The 23,194-nt window shown below is 32.3% G+C and overlaps 1 protein-coding gene across 1 annotated transcript in view; it reads right to left on the bottom strand.

The window, feature by feature from the left end:
• RELN (reelin) overlaps positions 1-23,194 on the bottom strand; it is a 526,398-nt gene that overhangs the window by 372,331 nt on the left and 130,873 nt on the right. Inside the window, exon 3 of the mRNA XM_074268428.1 lies at positions 6,448-6,583. Within this exon, the coding sequence (XP_074124529.1) occupies positions 6,448-6,583 (136 nt within the window). The remainder of the gene's footprint in view (positions 1-6,447; positions 6,584-23,194) is intronic.

Genomic DNA, 23,194 nt, shown 5'->3' with positions numbered 1-23,194 from the left:
TCAATTCAATAAATTTAAATACTGATTTAAATCTCTCATCCTCTTAAAGTTTAGCACCATTTTTTTGTTCCCTAGATTGCAGTTGCAATTGAGACTTCACAGGTAAAGAAACTTCCCAATTTTCCACTAGTATAGAGCTTCACCTATTCTGAAGATTAAGAGTCAGGTCAGATCATTTTTTGGGGAATGCTGAGAAGTTATGTGACTTGAAGGATCACTAAAGTAGAACTCGAGTCCAGGTCTTCATGCGTCTCTGGTGAGGTTTCTATCCATTATGCCATCTCTTGTTACTAATTATTACAAAACTAAAAAATAAATTTACAGTCATACAAATCAATCATGGTACATGGGAACTGTCAAAGAGACTGAAACAGTCATATAAATTGTTATGCCAAGTATTATGGCACACACCTGTAATTCTTGCTACTAGGGAAAATTGAAAATGGTGGATCACCTGAGTTCAGGAGTTTTAAGTTATAATAGGACTAAACTCCATCAGGTGTCTGTACTTAGTAAACCCAGTATCAACATGGTGGCTCCCCTGGAAGAGAGGGACCTCTAAGCTGTTTAAGGATGAACAAACAGGTCTATATTAAAAAAGGGGGGTCAAAATTGTGGGGCTAGTCAGTAATAGTCTATGAATGACTGTTGTAATTCTAGCTTGGGCAAAATAAGAAAACTAAATCTCAATAGAAGGAAGGGGGGAAAAGAAAGAAAAAAGGAAGGAGGGAAAGAAGAAATGAAGGGAGAGAGGAGGGAAAAGGCAAGAAGAAGGAGTAAGTGAGGAAGGAAAAAGAAAAATGTAACAAATAAATAATTATTATTATTTTAGTGATAAAACTTCTGCATACCTATGCTGAAAATACCATCAACCTTATCTTCAGATTCCTCTTCTTTGAATAAACAATTTTATTCCCGTGTTTCTTCTTTGATTATTTTTAACCAAGAAAGGCAGTAAATAGACTGTCTCAAATGACTGCTTAGCGAAGTGGTTTACCAATAAAATGTGGTTTATTCAGACATTATTTCACTTACTCTTCATTGGGAAAGACTCTAAATAGACTGTGTAATTGTCTCAGATTTTGGTCCAGTGTTTCCATAATCCTTACTATGGGATTTCCAAGGAGGTTTTTAAAATAGGTAACCAGATTTTAAAATCACAGGCTGTGCATTATATGTTGGCGGGCTAATATAACATTACTATTTCATATACAGTATTAATGCAGCTTCCAACTCTTAAAAACAGTTCCAGACAGAAAAAAAAGTGAATTCCTTACAGAAACAAAGTTACCAGAATTCAAGGAAGTTCTAGAAGTCTTTCCCAGCAAGGGAATAATATTGAAGAATTACAGCACTTTAACCTCCCTTGAACTGCATGTTGATTCTGAGCAACTTTACAAAATAATCCAAAATGTAATGTGAAAAAAGATGCTATTATTACATGAATGTATTATTATAATAGTTGCAAAAATGTATAATACCCATAAAATTAAATATATTGATTTGCTAATGAAATATTATGAAGGTATGTGACTTTTTAACATGTAAGTACACAAAGATTTAGCCTACATCCAAAATAAAGCTTCTTTGGCATTTCTAATCCACTCTCTACTGGTAATTTAGCTTCTCTTTATTAAAGATAGTTAATAGAGGTATGGCATTTTAAAAAGCTGCATAGGACAAAATAAAAATCTCAACAATAGGTTAATTCATTAGTTCTTTTAAATTTTGTGTCCCGTCTAAAAGTAGGTAATATAAAAATCCATTTTATTTTTAGTTAATTCATTTAATAAATATTTATAAAGAGCTGACTACCTAGATGCTGTGAAATCAAGGTTAATATACCATTCTTGCTCTTAAGGAGTTTATAATCTTGCTGGAGAGATAAAATACAAGCATGTAAAAATCATTTAATAAATATTTATAAAGAACTGACTACCTAAATACTGGGAAATCAAGATCAATGTACCATCCTTGCCCTCAAGGAGCTTATATTCTTGTTGAAGAGATAAAATACAAGCATGTAAAATGTAAGTAATAATGTAAGGATCAAAGAATATTTTGGGGGGAAGAGCTAGAGAGGGGTAGGTTCTGGATCAGTAATTTAATTAGTACAGTAAGTTGACATTGAGAAAATTCTTTCACTAATTCTGGTCAGTAAATGGGTTAGTTATAATGTACAGACAGAGTCAGAAGCAATGAGAAGTTAAATTGCAAAGCTAGTCACATTAGTACTATGAAAAAAAAAAAAAGATACATGACTTGCATTCAGATCTCCTTGACTCCATTACATTGTGCTGATCCTCTATAAATATAGAACAATAATATATAATCTATGTCATTATGAGCTTTTGTGACCCTAAGCAAATCCATCTCAGTTTCTACTGTAAAATGGAAACAGTAATAATATCCAGCTCTTAGAGTTATTGTGAAGATTAGATAAGATATTTGTCAAGTACTTAACACAGTTCCTGTAACACTGTTTAAACAGTGATTGTCTCTTTCCTTCTTTTCTTCCTCCCTCCTTTTCTTCCTTCCTCTCCCTGTAGGATCACATGATCCAAATTCAGTGTTGGAGTCTTTTTAATAGTTATCTCTGTGGCTCATACTGGGCAGATAGATGGGAAAGTGGATAGAATGCCAGAGTTGAAAGACTCATCTTCCTGAGTTCAATTATGGCCTTAAATACTACCTTTATGATGCCTGGTAGAGCATTTAACCCTGTTTGCCTCAGTTTTCTCATCTATAAAATGAGCTAAAGAAGAAAATGGTAAATCATTGTAGTATCTCTACCAAGAAAATCTCAGATGGTGCTATGAAAAGTTGGCTATAACTGAAAAATGATTGAATGATGGTGGTGGCTCATATTCTCACTTACGTTAACTTGGGAGCATAGGAGATTTTGACTTGAGCTGTAAAAGGGCCATGTATACAATAGAACAAACAAAATATGGATTATGTAATTTAATTGATTTAATTTAATTAAAATATGAAGTACTTTCACATTGGCCAATAAACTGCTTGTCTATGATCTTTTTCCTTCTCAGGATCTTAATAGTCATCTTGATTTATTGTGCTATTAGAATTCTCTTGTTCTCTGGTACCTATATATTTCACATAATTCACAGGACCAATGAAAAAAAACAAGTCAAGGCTGCTCCTTTACATAATGATTTTCTGTTTTGTTCATCCTTTTTTCCATTTTTGTCTCCATCTTGTAATGGCTCTTCATTAATTCCCATGTCTCCAATTAATTTTAGGAAACTCAGGTTGCACTGGAAAGATTTTTAAGCATGAAGTAACAGATTGGATTCTATTTTCTGAGAAACAGTCAAACTTGGTACATAGAGGCTCATTTCTTCTGACCACCTGACAAGTTCTCTGATTAGAGAAACCCATGAAATCAAAAAAGAGACAAAATAGGATTCTGTTTTGTGTGGTCACTTTTACTTTTGTTGTAAACATAGTAGACTGACAAAATGGGGGAGAGTATGCTAAGAATCACACATTTTCTAGGCCATCTATAAAATATTAGTGGTAAAAAGATAGAAGCCTTGCCCAAGAACCAATGAGTGTACATATTGGAGGAATGAAGAATATAAATCCCAACATTCTTATTATAAATAAACCACGGGAAGGAAGTTGCAGTTAAATGGAAAGATGGTTCACAGGTTTTCCTTGGAGAAGCAAATAAAAGACTTGGCAAAGTCGGTTTTATCACTCAGCTAGAGGCAATAAGTAATATCATTTCATGGGATATTGCTTCATCTCATGTTACAATGCTCATGTTAACTATTTGCAAAAAAAAAAAAAAAAGTACTACGATAGCAGAGAGCTGAATACAAAGTAAATTTGTTGGCTCATTGATAGGGGAATGGTTAAACAAACTGGCTTGTGAACATAATGTAATATTTGTTTATAGTACCAAAGCCATAAGACACCATAGTACTATCTGAAAACTATGAAGAATTTAGAGAAATAGAGGACATGTATGTAAATTAATAGAAAGTAAAGTAGATAAAACAAGGAAAATATTTTTGTATACATATAATTATTACAACAATATGAATAAAAAGGATCACAAATTAAAACAGTACAATATAAACAATACTTACAAAGGCTTGGGATCGAGGAAGAGAGGAGAAAATATGGTTCTTTTTAAACATGTGTGTAATAAAGTATGTGATGTCAGAAGCAGTTAACGTATTGACTGATTATGCTAAACTTTTAAAAAATGTTTAATCTTTGTTATAAAAGATCATGTTAAATAGGGGATTGGAAGAAATATATAAAAAAAATTGGTCTGAAAACAAAACATACAATTTAAAAAATAACCATGCAAATTATTGCAGCATATATGCTTTTTGTAGAAGCTGAAGAGGCAGAAATTCCATTAATTACTCAATAAGGACATATAAATTAAATCAAGATATATTTTTGGTATTCAATTATTTTCTCCTGAGAGTTTTTCAAAATGAATTGTAAAGAAAATAAGAAACAGATAAAAGATTGGAAAAGATTTGCAACAATTTTTATACTAATTTTTATGTTATAAAAAAGAAACACCACTCTTGAACTCCAATATCATAATCTTTGATGTGCTTATAAGGAAATAATATGTAGAGAATGAAGATGAGAAAAACATTTGAATTAGACAAAATGTATACAAAGGAGATTCATCTTAGGGAAGGGACATAATTTTAAGAGAATTGAAGGGTTACTTCACAAAACACCCGAAGAAGCTTAAGATATCTGTCATACAAAAAGATTCAGACTGTTAAATCTCAAAAGATAATAAAAAGAAAACAAAAATTACTTATATAAATCCATATTTTCTTATCAATACAAATTTTTATGAGAATAAAATATAGAGAAATACAAACATTCTGAATGAAGCAAGCTTTTATAAGCTAGAACAATTCTCATACATATTAGGGATGGTGAATTCTTGGACCAATGCAAATTATTCTTTAATATATCAGCACATTGAACTAAGCCTCTTTTTTGTGTGTGGCATGACTGACCATTCTTGATAGTAAAAGGAAGACAAAGGTGACTTCCTGGAATAATAATTAATATTTATAAAGCACCATTTGAAAGAATTCTGCAAATTTCATCTTCTTGCAACTCCATAGGGCAGATGCTATCCCCATTTTATAGACAAGGAAATAAAAATGTCAAAATTATCTAAATCACTTGTCCATGGGTAACACAAATAGGATAAAAATCCAAATATCTCTTGATTCCAGCCTCAGTACTCTTTCTGTTGCACTAATTTGCCTCTATAATGGCTGGAATGGTTTAATGGAAATAATAAAAAGGCAAGAAGGAACTTGTAGCCTCAATGAAGACATTTGAAATGATTTTGAACTAGAATCCATTAAAAAAACTAAAAGATTTTAATCTGGAGAATAAAAGATTTAGGTGGGAAAAAACATTAGTTTTTATAAATTTGAAAGTCTGGCACATAGAAGTAGATTATTTCTGATTCACCCAAGAAGGCAAAGATAGGACTATTGGGCATAATTATAAGAAAGTAGATTTTGGCTCAATGTAAGTAAAATAATCGTACCTGTCTATTATGCTGCCCCCTTTATACAGTTCCATATGACTGTAGGTCATCATGTGAACTCTAGATGGTCCCTTGTGTAGGATGCTATTGATTGGATTCAAGATTTAGATAAGTGTTGGATTAGTTTGCTTCTTAGATCCCTTCCAACTGTGAAATGCTATGATTCTATAATTTCAGATTTTCCTATTATCAGGCAGAGGGTATTTTCGTCTCCTTTTAATGTGCCTCCTTTTAAGTGTGGCTAAAAAATAATGCAATTGAAAAATAATAACAATTAAATATTCTCCATCCCTGGGTGTAAGAAATATTCCACTAATAGGAAGTAATTGTGAATTTAAAGGTGTATTCACTTTAAAAACCTTTTTATTAGGTCTTATTTTGCGCTGAATTCTATTTTAGAGCAATAACACACATGTACCACACACATATGCATACATTTGTACATGTGTGTGACATTTGTGTATTACATCTATATTGATTTGTGAATATGCATAAATGGAGGTAGAGGTCATGTTATATGTTAATCAAAGGATAAGTCACCTTGACTTTCTACATTTTAAGTTGGCATATGGTTCTAGTGTCCCAACAACTTGGGTATGCTTAGTAAATCTGTTTAGATGTTAATTCTATCACCATATTTGAAATTTTAATCCTATCTAAAGAAGGGAGATTTCCTGTCAAAAGCATAGATTTAGCACCTCATAATGAGGCAGTGGGGAATCAATCATGTGTGATACTAAGCAATTTATATGACACAAGCTATGAGAAGATGTGACATTAAACTTTGTTTCATCAAAGGGGAAGGGAAGGTAACTGGCATTTTGACAAGGATAGACCACCTTCTAATACCTATAATAGTAAATCTCAGAACTCACATGAAGTTGACACATCCTGTACCAGCAGGTGGAGCGATCCAAACGAAACTGAGATTGGTTGTTGGCAGATGACTCACATGTGAGGCTACTACACTGCACATAAACTGGTTTCCAAACTGGTGATCTGACATAATTCCTAAAGGGGAAGAAAAGGGCATCATAATATTAACATAACAAAAAATTTTTATGATTTTAAAACAATGCATTCATAACTCTTTAAATTTTGTAACCTGAAAGTAACTTTGATTTCTCCATTAGTCACATAAAAGCAACACTTCTTATAGAGAATTGCTTTCTGTAATCACAAAAAAATCCATTATTTAAAAAATCTTTCCTAAACTGTGGAAAACATATTTTTGCTATTTAAAAGAAAATCTTACATTTTTGTAAGACTTTATAGTTTTGAAAGTTTTTTCATGTATTTTATCTTTCTTGATCAATCAGTCAATAATCATTGATTAAGAGCATCCAATTTGCTAAGCACACAAGTAATGAATATAATCTTCACAAGCAGTATTTGAGGTAGGTAGGCCAGAGAGTAACATCCACATTTTACAGATGAAGAAACTATGAATCCTTTCTGAATTTTCTTCTTACCTCCTTCTATCCTTACCTCCTTCTATCCTTTTCTTGGTTTCATTTTCATTGGGAGACCAATAATTGTGGGTGTTCCCAAAGGATATATCCTGAAAGCTCTCTTTTCTCTCAATAGTCTCCCACAAGGTAACCTCACCAATTCCCATAGTTTGAATGATGTTTTTGAAGATTACATTTAAATTGTCTCCAGCCTTAGTCTCTCTCATAAGCTCCAACTCTATTTCCCTGACTATCCCATTAGACATATTAAACTGAATGTCCCATAGGCATTGACACGTATAAAATAAAACTTATTTTCTTTCTCCCTAAATTGTCCCCTCTTCTAAATTTTCCTATTGTTGTTAAGTACTCCACCATCTTTCCAGTCATACAAATGACTCAGTGTCATTTCCAACCCTTCTCTCTTCCTCACCATCAAAATCTAAACATGTGCCCAAATCTTATAATTTCTTTCTATATCTCTTAAATACACCTTCTTCATTATGCAGACCAAACAAACTCAAATCTGAGTTTAGATCTTCATTACCTCTCACCTAAAATTTTTCAATAATCTAGTTGCTTCAATTCTGCTTAATGCAATCTATCTTCTATTCAGCTAACAAAATAACCTTTCTAAAGTATAGGTTTAAATGTAAGTTTAACCATATAACCCAAAAGCTCAACAAACTTCAGTGGTTTCTTCTTATTTGAAGGATCAAATATAAAGTGCTTTGTTTTGTATCTAAAGCTATTCACAACCTGGCCCTTTATTACCCGTTGGAATCTTTTTGTATTCTACTCCTCATCATAGTCTCTATAATACAGCCATATGGGTATACTTGATATTCCTTGTACATACTCCTCCATTTCATGTCTTGGTGCTATTGGTCTTGTCTAGATTGCTCTTTTTCCCAAGCTTTGACTCTAGAAACTGTGGCCATTGCCCCTGACGTTACTTCACATCTACTTTCTATATATTTGATATATTCTAATATATCATCCTTTAAATTTAAATTCTTTGAAGGCAGTTATATTTCTCATTTATATCTTTGCTCTTAATATAATCCCTATTACAGAGTGAGCATTTTGTAAATGCTTAGTAATTACATGCAGAAGTACATTATCTTTGGCTCACTGTGCTCAAGAAATCCAAAGACTACAATTACTGGAGAAAAAATTCACCATTCTAGAAAGACTTCTGGGGGGAAATGTGAAAGTAATTCTGGCAGAAATTAGATTTATACTAATACCTTGCACCATATTGAGAAAGTCCAAATAGATATATGGCTTACATAAAAGGTCATATAATAAACAAATTAGAGGATAAAGAAAGAAACCAATTTTTGTATCTTTGGATTATGGAAGAATTCATGACTAGACAAGGGATAGAATCACAAAATGTAAAATGAAGAATTTTAAATCCATATAACTAAAAAGGATTTGCTTAAACAAAATTAAGTTGGCTAAAGTTAGAAAAGAAGCAAATAAATTGGAGGAAATATTTGTAACAAGTTTCTCTGATAGAGGGATCATTCCAAGATACATAAGGAATTGATTCAAATTCTAAGAAGAAAACCATCCTTTAACTGATAAATGGACAAGGCATATGAACAGGTAGATTTTTTAAGAGAAGAAAGTCAATCTATTGATTGCTAAATGAAACATATAATATTAAAGTAACTCAGAAATTCTATCACCCACACATCAGATTGACAAAATTGACAAGAAAAGGAAAATAAAAAGACACCATCTAGTGCTGATGGAACTAAGAATTGGTTACGCATACTTGGTAGTACTGAAGGATTACATCTAAAAATAACACACAAAAAACTGTATATCTTTGGAATCAGAGATACTACTAGTAGTCTTATACTTCAAAGAGAGAAAAAAAGAGGAAAAGGCCACATATGTACAAAAATGTATAGTAGGAATTTGGGGAGTGGCAAAAAAAACCTCCTGGAAACTAGAGTGGTATACATCAATTCAGGAATGGATGGGGAAATTGTAGTATATGAATATAACGCAATGTTGTTGAGATATAAGTAATGATAAAAAGGAACATTTTCAAAGAAACATGGGAATAGTTGTATGAATTGATGCAGAGTGAATTAAGTAGAATCAGAAAAATAATTTATAACATATTCACAATGCTGTCAAGATCAACAATTTTAAAAGACTCAAGAACTCTGATGAATGCAACAGCCAAGTACAAAACTATCAAAATCAATCATGAAGCGTGCTATCCACATAATAGAGGTAATAAAATCAAGATGCAGAAGGAGAAAAATATTTTTAAAACACATTAAAGGTAAAATCTTATTTTACTTTGACCATTTGCATTCGTTACAAGGGTTTTGTTTTTGTTTTCCAATGGGAGGCAGGGAAAGGGGGAAGGATAAGTACTTCTTAACTGAAAAGAAAATAGCATATTTTTAAATGTCTCTAATAAATGAGGTTAAGTGACTTGGATATGATTACACAGCTTATTCAATTAAAATGCTATTCAATTCAGTAATATATACAAAATCATACTATATTAGATACTGTAGTAAGCGTAGAGTTGAAGAGGGGAAATCAATGGATAGCTTCTATTTTCTCGTTAAATCATGAGGTTAAATCTTGTTAAAACAGAATCCAGTAGAAGTGGAAAAAACAACTTTAGAACCCAGATCTTCTGAATCAGTATTCATTACACAACATCATGTTGCCTCTAAGGATGTAAGAACAGGTTTCTGAATATTAATGGATTCACAAAACATACACCTCTACCCCTGAAATGATCTCATTCAAAAGAACACTGCCTGTTCCACATAAACTTTATTTAAAATTTATCATTTAAATAACTTGTCCTTTCCTTTAATGCTCTTGGGTATTTGAGGTCAAATATAACAGTGGGGGCTAATTAGAGATTCATAGGTTCACACATTTAGAGTTGGAAAGAACCTATAAACCTGCCATGGTGATGTAGAATAAAGAACTATGAAGAAATGATAAAAGAAGAGTAAGGACTTCTTGGTTCAAATTCAAATTCTAATGCTTATAATATATCTGGTTTATGATAAGTCACTTTAAAGGGTTAGATTATTTATTTGAATTGCAACTTTTTGAATACTGAAAGAATAGACATATAATGCTATTGAATAGTTTTGTACCAATATATTAGATTTTTATTGCCAGTATCAAAAATGTAAATGGAGAAGTCACAACCTATTGATAAAAAAATCAAAATAACTTCTCTGATATGATTTTGCCCAACTTTTTGTGAATAATAGCAATATTCTAAAAGAAATGAATATAATTTCAAATTATCAAACATATTCTAGGAAATGTTAAATGCTTTGTTTAGCTTTTAGTATTACAATACAGGCAAATAAGTTTTTGAACTTGTAAAGTCTTTTACACTCATCTTATTTTAGTTATAGTGAAATATAGTTTATTAGAGTAGACTTGGTATGGTTCCTGGCTAATATTAGGGAGAAAGTCAAAATAACACTGAGAAATTGCCATAAAAGTCTGAGATAAGCTTTGATTGAAATAATAATAGGAATAATTAACATTTACTTAGCATTCAATGTTTTCCAAAATGCTTTACACATGCAATCTTATTAATATTAAAGCTTTTTCATATGAAGAGAAACTGAGGGGGGATATCAATTGAAATAGTAACTGCTATGCAATGTTACTTTAAATAGAAAAAAATAATACTTGTAGAATTTAATAGTATTTTATGTGTATATTTATTAGGTCTTATATAATTTTTCATGATTGGAAACAGAGTACCTTGATGAACCATGATTAAAATGTAATTACTAAATATTTCCAGGCATTTGAAATAATGGAGAACCATAACATGGTTTAACATAATGTGAGACTTGGAGTCAAGACCACTTGAATTCAAAAATTGTTTCTAGTCTTTATTAGCTATGTGATCAAGAAAAAGTCTCTTTAATTCTCTCAGCCTCAGTTTGTTCATGTGTAAACTGAAGATAAAATATGCAATTATAATGCCTATTTTTCAGGATTATTGTGGGTTACAGAATGAAAACTTCATATGATAGAACATGAAAGTATTTGCAGATCTTAAGACCCTATTTATGTTAGTTGTTAAAATATTTTACTTTTTAAAAGGTGAGAGACAAATCACAATTTCTCTAGGCCTCAGTTTTTTCAACTATAAAATGAGAGAGTCAGGCTAGGAAATGTCTAAGGTTCTTTGCAGCTCTAAATATTAGACATGTAAAAAACTATTATGAAAACAATAGGAAAACAATAAAATGCAGACCATTCTGACAACAACAAAAATAGATCTACTTCAGCAGATTATTCAGGATTTAAAATACTACCCTAAAAATAGAGACAAATTTTTAAATTCTACAACTCTATATTTTAATACACTCTAATGACCCTGTGAATTCAACCGAGTTATTTTCAAGCACATACTGAGATGTAACTTGTCAAGTCACAGAAACCACAGGCTTAGTGTAGATGAGACACCCACAAGGAAAACCTAGGGTGTAGCAGGAGGACCAGCAGCTGGTGACTCAGTGGTTGTCACTTCTCTATGAGTCAGTCCTAAATCACAGTTTCACAACCAAAAAAGAGATCCTGGGTTAAAATTAAAAATCAAAATTTTGTGGAGAGTAAACTGAATGAAAACATCAGAATGAGTTTATTACTGGGTTGTTGTTTTCAAAGAATACATCTATCACATTCTTTAAATCACTTCTGAGAAAGTGAGTTAATGTCTAGCCAGGATGTTTAGAAAAAAATTCTTATGGATTATTCTCTATTAGCTTACATCCTATCATGGATAGATATGTGAGAAATCATCACTCTGGGGGAGCAGATGACTGAGAGCTTCTATTCCAAATACTTACTGAAGTCTAGCTTGTTATGTAGAATTTAGTTGTACAAGAAACCAAAGGTAAAAGTATTTGCATCACCATTGTACCAAACTTCTAGTTTGTCCTAGGAATTATTATACAGCCAGCATTAAAAGTTGAAATTTTCAAATCCCAAATTTGGAATAGGTCCTTTTCTTTAAGCTACTATCTATAAACACTACCAAATAACTAACCACAATATTCTCTTAGAAATTTTCTGTTCTGCTCATATTAGTGAGGTTCTCTTGGAAACTATACTATTCCTATGAATTAGTGCTTTTAAAATTAAGAGAAGGGAATATATCAATGTGAACTCCAATAGACAGTTTGGGTTTAATAGAGGAAATAGTATTTAAGCTGATCCTTGAAGGATAAATGAGATCAACATAAATGGAAAAAAAAGAAACTCATTCAGGTGGGCATAAAGCTTTTGTAAAGCTATGACTTATGTATGGAAAGACAACAAGAAATAACTTTGAAGGATATTTGCTCTTCTTACTTTGTACTTCTCATGACAATTATTTTTAAAAACACCACCAAGGGAAAAAAAAATACAGCTTAACCCACTCTATATCTGTTGCTAGAGATAAGGGGAGGGTTATATATGATATTTGCATACATGTCAGATGCATATTTTAGGAATAAAAATGAGAATGACTAATGCTTTGTGGACCATGTAAAAGTCTCAAATCTTTATACCATGAATAATTTCAATAAAAGATTTACAAGATGCAGAACATCATAAGCAACAAATAACATCACAAAAAATTAAACAGTTATTTTTGCAAACAAGAAATGATTAATTACTGATAATGGGAGGTATTCTTCAATCAGCTTTCTGTAAAACCAGGTCAACTTGCTAGATGCAAAACCAAAATCAATACAGAGCCAAAAGAAATACAAAAAGTAAGAAAATTAGTTATTGATGATGAAACTAGGATCTGATTGGAAGAAAGAAGATTAGCATGGATTACAATAAGTTCATACAAAAGCTGAACAAATTTAACACCAGCTCTCATGAAGAAGAGACCAAAAAAGCCTTAAGAAATATTCTTAGTCATCAAATAATTTACTTATGTGGCAAATAGAGAGATATGGCAGCCAAAGGCAATACTATTTAAAAACAGAAATTCAGGGTTTTTAAAAGTTTTATCTAGGAGTGGAATCCAATTGGCACCCACCACCACCACCACCTTAGTAGTAGTAGGCAGGGCTTCCTCTCATCCTGCAGTTACAGATGGGCTCCTGGTCACCAAAGAAAATGAAAGAGAGTATGTCATGCTGTGTGTGTGTGAAATGGATACACACACACATAAAGAACACATTATCAAAGATTGTAAAAGGAATCATTCTTAAAGAAGTTCATAAAAGAAATAAGAAGAATCAGAGTAAAGGATGTAATCAAAAAGCATATGACCAAGAAGAAGATGGGCTAGTGCTTCAACTATCTTCAGTATGAGATAATGGTATCAAGAGAAAGTGAAAAGGACTCCCAGAATATTAAGGTTCTCTAGTCAAATATGAAATAAACATGAATGATAGTCAAACAGAATGGGCAGGCATGGATAGGTTATAATTTGTATTGTTTGAAGGAACATCTACATTTTTAAGATCATAAATCAATTTAAGTATTTCAATGTTATTAGGAGGGAGAGGGCAACAGGAACAGAGGTAACTTAGCAGGAAGAACTGACAAGGCTTAGTAAGTAACTAGATATGAAAGCTGAGTCAAAAAGAAAGGTCAAAAGTAATGTGAACTTTCAAACTATATATAGTTATATCTATCTATCTATCTATGTTATATCTATTTATCTATATAGTATATATAATGTTATATCTATAATATGGTTTTCATTTTAGTTATGTAATTATTCTCAAATTCAATGTCAATTATTTTAAATAGCAAATTTTCATATGCAGTATCTTTCCCAAATTAACTGAGGAAGAGATGAGCACTTTTTAGATATCACATAGTTTATAACTTCAAATTAAATCTGTATTTTCTAAGAGCTCCAGTTAGCCAAATAAGAACATAGGGGATAAATTTCACATAAAACTTGGAAAATATCAAGAGAGAAAATATGAAGTAATGTACTATGTTTCTCCTAGACTATATTTGTGATTTATTCCCTCTGGGAAAGGGTGAAGAATATCTTCTTCTAGTGCTCAGATTCCACAAGAAGTGATAAAAGTGATAACTATTTCCATTTCGGTCAGATTTGCAACTATCACATTGTAAAGGTGTTTTTTACATTTGAATTTTTCCCTAGGCCATTTAAAAATTAAATAAATCCTTGTAATTTATCTTTCTACTTCACATTCCAAAAAAAAAAAAAAGTGCTTTAAAGACTATTTTTCCTTTAAAAAACTACCCACATTTTTCTGGGTAGCAAATAAACATTCCTTGCTTCTTAATCTCATTAAAGGTCCACACAAAGAATAAGTAGCTAGGGCAGAGATTTTCTTTTTAAGTGTTGAATTTCTAGAAGATTAGATGGATGATATCTTTAATTGATCTAAAGTTGCAGGATTCCTTTTAAGACTGTGATGCACATATCTCTGCCTTCCAGGATATCATTTTCCTTGACAAGTCTTCAGTTATTTTAAGTTTGTGACTAAACCTTGCATGAACCCCATTTTCCCCAGGGATATCTTTCTTATGCTCTTAACACGCACACCTTTAAACCACATTGATATAACTGGGATTGCCACAATATCGCATCTCTAAAGTGAAACATAGGTTCTACTAAGAAAAATTTAAATTTCTCACTTCCAAGAAACACATTGCAATTCTGTCACACACATAGAACTATGGTCTACCTAAGGAAAGCATTACTCATTTGTGTAATATTTATTTTCTGCGATTTAGTTTCAACATACATCCTACATTTTATTTGTTCTGAAAAGGATTTTCCATGATCAATAGAAATATTCCTTCACTTGTTTTTCATGAGATGCAGAAATCCCAACATCTGCAAATAGGAAGCCACTAAACCAGATAAAAGTATACTAGGATTTCAAAAGTCCAGTCTTTGAAAATTAAGGTGTAATATAAAAGGAAGTCTCAAAGTAAAAATGTCTGTTTAGTCCTATGTATTATTTCAAATCTTCAAAAGGATATCCTAGGAAGTATGCTAGGTGATACTAAGCAACTTGAATTACTACAAAAACATATTAATGCAAGAAACTTAAATCCTCTAGAAAGGTTGCCAACTCATTTTATTGAAGTCATTTTATTCTTTTAAAAAAAGTCATTAGGAAAAACTTTTATCAAACATTTTAAAAAATCTAAAAATTCCACATAAGGTTGGTATATCTTAAGGGGTTAGAAGTAAGTTTTTTTCTATTTTATTCTATTCAATTCTCATTGAATTCTGAAGTGAATACCTTTTGTTTACTCAGAGAATTTGGCCTATTATTAGTCTTCTCAAGCTAGTTAGTGTACTCAAACATTGCAGCAAAACTCACTAAATTTTATGTATTGAAAAATAATCATAGAAAACATCCCTATTTCAGCTTATCTCTTGAAGTACTGTTAGTGATAATGGTACAAAAAAAAAGAGTAGCTCTCAAGTAATATAGCATGATTATGAATAACTATCATCCTCTCCTTTTCTCTGCCTGTGCAGTTTTTGGTTTCTGAAAGCTTTGGTTTGGGACAATTGACCTCGAGTCTAAAAATATTTTAATGACTTTAGTAAATTGTTTGAACTTCCTATGAATAAAATCACAAGTCTGGATGACCACCACTGCAAAAAAACATCAATTATGAAAGTAATGCACAAAATTCTTGGAGGCTCATTTCATGTCTACCTCTACCATTCTTTTACCTGGAAAATACCTATATAAATCCCACAATTAGTTCTATGATTAGTGTCAACTTTATATGGTGCAGTGTATAAAGTGTTCTACTTAGGGTCAAGAAGGCCCAAATTCAAATCTGGCCTCAGATATTGTGTAATCCTGGACAAGTCAATTAACTTCTCTTAGTGTCAGTTTCTTCCACTCTAAATAAAAGAGGGTATAATAGCATCTACCATTCAGGGTTATGGCAGGGGTTCTCAAACTACAGCCCGCGGGCCAGATGCGACCTGCTGGGTTATGGCAAATGGGCTGAGGGACAGAGACAGAGTGTGAGTTTTTGTTTTTACTATAGTCCGGTCCTCCAACAGTCTAAGGGACAGTGAACTGGCCCCCTATTTAAAAAGCTTGAGGACCACTGGAACTTATGAGGATCAAATGAAATAGTATTTGTAAATTTCTTGACATATTTTAGGTAACTAATAAATAATTGGTTTTTTCCTCTCTGCCTCTTTTTCTCTTTCTTTCTATCTTGGAGCCAATTAATTAGACCAGCATAAGAGATCTCATGAGGATGTTAGACAATTTCTGACAATGTCAAAACTGCATTTTCTCTGACCCAGCACACTAGAGTCCTTTATCTCTATACCTGGCTTCTTGCCTCTGCTTGTCTTCAACTCTCTTCATATCAGATACCAGAAGCTAGTCCCACCCAATGGTCCCTTACTGAATCTAATTTTCCTTTAAAACCAGTGGCTGGATTGATTTTGTCCCCTCCCTGCTCTTGTGACCTGCATTGGTATATCCCGGATACACTGCCTAGTTTTCCACACAGGTTCCAAAATCCTGACTCATTGATAGGATGCAAAAGCACATAGATACATCTGTCCAAGAGTGAAAAACTAAACAAAATAGACAGCATAAGCACAGACCACTCCTTTTGATTTTACCAAATGAGAAATTGTTACTTCCAATACAGAATTCTTCTTTGTGTAGTTTGATTTTAAATTGGAAGAGGCTACCAGGGTTAACTAGTTCAATGCTCTCATTTGACAGATGAAAATACTGAGACCCTTAGAGATTAAGTAACAGGTAATGATGAGGTTCAAGATTTGGACATAGGTGGTCAAGTCCAGCTCTTCTCAATATCATCTTCTTAAAGACCATATATACAAATCCACATATGTAGCACATGGGATATTGAGGACACAGTCTAACAATTCTACTATCATCAAGAGTGAGATAAGATCTAGAAGAGTGTATCTATTTCATTTTACATTCATTTGTTGGCTTCCTAGTTTTGTCCATAAACATTTATGAGATGATCTGGCTTAGTTGGGTCTCATATGAATCTTTTTGTAAATTATCTTTGTTTTCACTGCTTTTCATTGTTTTATGAGGTGACACATTGTAATTTTCCATCTTTTTTTTTTTTTCTCTCTCTCTATTTTGCTTTGGGAAGATTATTGGCATTCTGCTTCCAAGAGCTCACCATGATATTGCCAAATAGTGTGTACACACAATCAACTTGGCCCTACATCTTAGATCTCCTGAGCTTAAGAGATCTATCAGTCTTAACTTCTCTTATATATGTTCTACCACATCCTTCCATTCATAATATTTTGCAAATGAATTTGAATTCCAAACAAAAACTGTTTCTTTACTGTCCCATCTCTTCTCTTTTTAAAGAGACCATATGCTTTCTCATAAAGACTCTTCTGGCGATGTTAAGCACCTCTTGTTATGGCTGCTATTGTACTACTCTGAAACATCCCTAAGAAACAGGGGGTAAACATAAAGTGGTTACTTTTTATACATTCTCCATTTTTTTCATATTTAAAAGCTTGTTTACAAGCTATTTTGATTTTATGCATCCTTAGCCTTTCTCAAAATTTGTCGATATTGATCTTTACTCCAACTAAGTGACAGTCTGACTATATAGACAACTAATTGAAAAATTACTCAGGAACCACTCATTTCATGCCTTCTTTCTTGTTCAATCATGTCTGACTCTTATGACCTCATGGACCATATCATAGCAGTATTTTCCATTGGTTTTTGTTTGTTGGTTTGTTTGTTTTTGGTGGAAGCATATCAAAGTGTTATTTCCTTCTCTAGAGGCAAAAACCAAATGCCTAGCTCAGGGTCACATAGCTCGTAAGTGCCTGAGGCCACATTGAGCTCAGGTCTTCCTGCCTCCAAGCCCAGTGCTCTATCCCCTTAAGTCAGCCAGTTGCTCTTCTGCCTGTTACATGTACTCAGTTTCATTTTTGTGATGTTTACAATGTATTACATGTTGAATACTTTTCAAGTATTCATCAAGATATACAGATTTCCACAGTAATTGCAACATTGTATAAAAATAAACTGAATGATGTAGCTATTCTCAGCAACACAATAATCCAAACCAATTCTAAAGAAGTCATCATGAAAAATGCTGTCCTCCTTCTGACAAAGAATCAATGAAGTATGAAAACATATTGAAGTATATTCTTTTTCACTTTATTCTTTTCATGTTTTTCCCCCTTTGGGTCTGTGTCTTCTTTCATAATATAAAAAGGAAATATTTTGCATGATTAAACATGTATAATCTATATCAAATTGCTAACCGTCTCAAGGAGGATTTAAGTGAAAAGAGGGAGAAAATTTGAAATAGAAAATTAAATATATATGTGAGTGTGTATATATATACATATTTTTAAATTGTCATTAAGTATAATTAGAAAAATAGTATTTAAATTTTAAAAAGATAAACAGATTCAAAATTTCTAAGTAGTCTTTGGCCCCCTTCATTTCTTAATCCTGATACATTGTTTTCATCTTCTCCATATACATCTTTGAAATGAAGTTACTAGATATCAAAGTAAGCATTGATTGATTTGTAAAATCTTGTCAAATTCTTCACTAGTTTCTCTACTTTTCATTCTATGCAAATATTGACTTAAAGGCTGCAATTACCTTTGTGGTAATATTTTGTTTATACTCATCATGAACATTGAAAAATATGATGATCAAGTAACTAACTCTGACAACATTTCTTTTTCACAAAAGAACCCTCACAATAAAAAAGTGCACTATGTCACCAAACATCCTATTTCAATGCTCAGGCATGACCCTTGGCTCTTGAAGGGTATATGCCAGTGAAGATGAGCCATGACAGGTATTTTCAAGCTGGAAATTATTTAAGTACAGTCTTGACCATTAAGCTTGGGTTTTTTTTTTTTTTTTTTACTGATATGACCTTGAGCAAATCAATTTCTGAATCTGTAAAATGATGGGAATGGACTACCTTACTTGTATGGTCTCTTCTAGTCTAGATTTACAATCTTCCTGTTCACAGGAATCCAAAAAATTACTCCAATCTTTGCCATATGGATTGGAGAGACCTAAAATATGGGAATTAGAATATCCACATGCATATGGTCCAGTTCTTTCAATAAAGTATTTACTTATTGATTGTTGGACAATGATTATTCAGGAAATGTTTTAATATTTTAAGATGGACTAAACTATATGTTCATAGCATGTTCTGTTTTCTTTCCACTAATCAACCATCATTGATGAAAAAGCAAAAAAGGGTTTACAGATCAAAATTTTGAATTTTAATGGTTTATAAATTGCCATGCATAGCCAAAACCAAATATTCATCTGGGATCATCTTCTGGTTATGAATCCACATTTATCTAGCTGGTTCTCAGATAGCAGACTTATCATTGGCTCAAAACTTATATGGTTAGCTAGAACTTACAAAGCTGGTCACCTCCAATGATATTGTCTTCTCTGAGATCAAAAATCACATCTCCAAATCAAGTCATTAAAACTTTAGTCCAACATTATGACTTTATTCGCATACATATTCACAAAGAAAAATCATAGAATACAATGTATTATTGAGATTCTTATTTAGTCTAAGATCAATTATTTGCTCATAGAATACCAGTCATTGCTATTAATCATCCTTATCCATCTGTTTTATCTTCAGCAGTGTTCTATTCAGTTTCCCCAGCATATTAGTCTCCTTCTTTCTAATCATTTGAGAAAATAATATTTAAGTGAGCAATGTGAATGTCTCATTTACCTCATTTTCTTGATTAACTTCTTTATTTCTCCCAGAATGAGAGACAAGAAGAAGCTAAGAAAATTGACTAATGTTGCTATGTCACTATCCAGTGAATTGTGAAGTTAGGGGGAAAAAGTGAAGATAATAAGAAATAAATGGAACACTGGCTAAGAATATTTTCAAATTTGTACTTGTTCACTGATGTTTTCTTTGTTCCCACAAATTACTGTAGACCAAAAAAGTCAACCTCTTAGCTATCACAAAGAACAAAAATCAGTTACTTTGTATAAATTAGAACCAAATTAGAAGCTGTTTCCTGAAGTGTTTTTGATAGTAAGTCACATATAGAACAAACATGTTTTCTTTTAAAAGGTTACATAGAGTCTAATTATTTACTGTCTAATAGGAAAGAGAAGCCATTTTCACAGTGGCTCATCTGAGATTCTATCAAAGGTCCCATTCTGGATTTGCTTAGAGGTTAAATCACTGACTTGTAATGATTTATCTAGCTTCAGTTTTAAATCCAACATTTTTCTGAAAATATGAGAGATACATAGTAAAGTGAAAATATAGAGCATAAAAAATATCTTGTCAGTAGGACAAGGTAAGGGGGAATTTCCAAGATGAACAACTATCAATTTTTTTTTAAAAAAATACCTACTTGGACACTATGTCAATGAAAGATAAGAATGGTAGTCCCACAACACTGGAAAGGTCTCAAAGCATTCATTTGGTGATGGAGTAAATCTACCACTTGTGAACCTGACAACTTACATCCAGAGCTGTGGTTATGCTGGACCATATCCAGCTCTGTGAACATTATTTGGTTTGAACAGATGCTATGATGTGGATAGAATTTCAAGAAAGAGGTTCCTTGATTGTAAAATAGATTGGATTACAAGACATGGGTAATTAGAGAGGTATTGTTGACCAGTTATTCTTGCCACCTAGGCAGCTAAAGCACAAAGGTTTCTTTGTTTCAAGCATAACAAGAAGGATTTGCACTAGTAACATGGTCATAGGCCTCCTAGACATGAGCATATAAAATGACCAACTATAATCTCCCGGGATCAATGACAATATATATTACCTACTTCTAACTGAAAGGTAATGGACTCACAAAACAAAATGAGACAAATGATTTTGGACGCGGTCAATTTGGGAATGACTATGTACATTTTTTTTTTAAGTTAAGGGGTGGAGTGGAAGGGAAAGAAAGAAAATAAATAATTGCTAATTGAAAAAAAAGTAAATTAAAAACAAAAGGAGGAGTATCCTGTCTCCTCAGAACTGAAAGATTTTTTCTACTTTTTGCAACTGCTTATCACTGTTCAAGTACCATTTCCATGGAGAAAATGGGAGATGAAATGGAAGTCTGGAGTTCAACAGAATCTGTATCAGAACAATCAACATATATCCTTGCCCTAAAGTTTGGCAAGTATATTTTTATAAGGGAAATGACTTTTAAAATCTCCTTTTGTGGGTCATCAGTCTTTTGTGCCATGCCAATAACTGGGCTTAGAACAGCTGCCAACAGCCTCCCCAAAATAGGTAATAAAATTTTCAGTCCCAGAAACTCATGGTGATTATCAATTAATGTAGATAGGGGCAGTTATTTTCATTGGCAAAGAGAATGAGTATTCTGATAGAATCATGGATCACTGGCTAAGTGCATTCTGATAAAGAAAATCAACTCATTGACTCTAATAATGTTTTTCATGATATTTTGAATCTAGTTGTAGTTTTTAATTTAATAAATATCACTAAAATCGACATTGAAATTCTTAATGACTCCAAAATCCATAGCTACCAGAAACCTTATAAGAGTAAAAATTTATAATATCACTACCACTAAATATCAACAAGTAGATGAATCTCAACACTAATTAGCAAATCAATTTCCCCAAAATAGAAAATTGCCAAACAAATTGATTAATGTTAAGATTAGCCAAGCAAAGTTAGATAGAACTGGAACCATAGGATATGACTTAGACTAAATTTAAAATAAAAATGTTCAGATTATTTATTTTACTGTTAAATAAACTAAAGCTCAGATAAAGAACTGAGGCCCAAGATCACATTGACTATAATAGCAGAGACAGAATTCAAATCTAGATTCTCATGACTTATTTTATCTAATAAAAGAGGACTTTGCTATATAAAAATTATGTTTACATTTTATTAAACAGTGTAATTACTAAATTTCTATTCAGAATTTTATCTACAACCTTTATTTAAATGACATGAAATTAATCTAGTGGCTATAGTCTTTCTTTTCCCCTCCTCCTATATAAAGGGATTAACTATAGTTTTACCTGAATGTATGGAGACTTATTAACACAATTTCAATTACTCATAACAGAATGAACACATGTAAGGTCTTGCACAGGGAGATGGGAATCCACCTTCCAATTTGCATCTTTCCCCCAGAGGCTGTAACACAATTCTTCCCACAATAGGTTTATGCACAATGGTTGAGGCACAATGCACTAGCCAGTTAAAGGGTATTCATTGTCAGTGAGGATGAGCAGATGATTTACAGCTGATACCTAAGTGATCCTTAGAGAACAGCCAAGCACTGAGCTAAATGCCTCAAACCAAGTAAATTTAGTAATAGGAAATGGCCTGACATTTAACAACAGAAATAAAAAATGCTAATGAATTGTTCTATCCCAGAAAAACAAGTCATGAGAGGAAAAAAAAAAAAGAATATTCATGTCTTTTCAGAGAGGATTTCATTCATTTTTCTTATTTACGTTTACTTCTACTACCCATCTTATTGATCCCTTTCCATTCCATTCCAGAGTCCTATCTTTGGATTTTCCCCCCAGATCTACACTCATCTCATTAAAGCAACACCCAGAAGTTTTTGTTTCAATCATTACTTTTTTCTAACTTTTTATTTAAAAAAAAAAAAAAACCTCTTCATCATTCAAAATCCTTTACATTATATTAAAAAACTGTAGAACAAAGATGTCTAATTGTCAGAAAAAGAAACCACTTAAGGTATGTTTCATGAGCTAGTGGTCACTTTGTTGAAAGAAGATTAAGCTAATCTAGTAGGCAGTTTTCTTTTAGACCCAAGTATACCAGGTAGTGGCAATTGACAAGATAATTCATTTTAATTAAAAATTAAAAAAAAAAAGAGAAACAAAGAGCAAAAACAAAAATCTAGAAATGACATGTGTGAACTCTGTAAAAATTGTGTCCCCTTTAAACTGTAAAACTGAAACTGTGTCCCCTTTGATCTGCAAAAGAAGAGAGATTTAGGGTCTCCCAGGCTCCAGAGAGTCTGGAAGAAAGGCACATTTTCCAGAGATAAGCAGCATCATTCAGTTGGAAATCTTGGGCAAATCACTCTCCCTTTCCCCTCCCATTGATTTTTTGGGTAGTCAAATCCCCATTCTCTAAATTCTGAAAAAAACCA

The sequence above is a fragment of the Sminthopsis crassicaudata genome, chromosome 5 (assembly GCF_048593235.1).
Source record: "Sminthopsis crassicaudata isolate SCR6 chromosome 5, ASM4859323v1, whole genome shotgun sequence".
In the NCBI taxonomy this organism is placed as follows: Eukaryota; Metazoa; Chordata; class Mammalia; order Dasyuromorphia; family Dasyuridae; genus Sminthopsis; species Sminthopsis crassicaudata.
The sequence above is the reverse complement of the archived record's forward strand: the minus strand, read 5'-3'. Positions and strand labels throughout refer to the sequence as shown.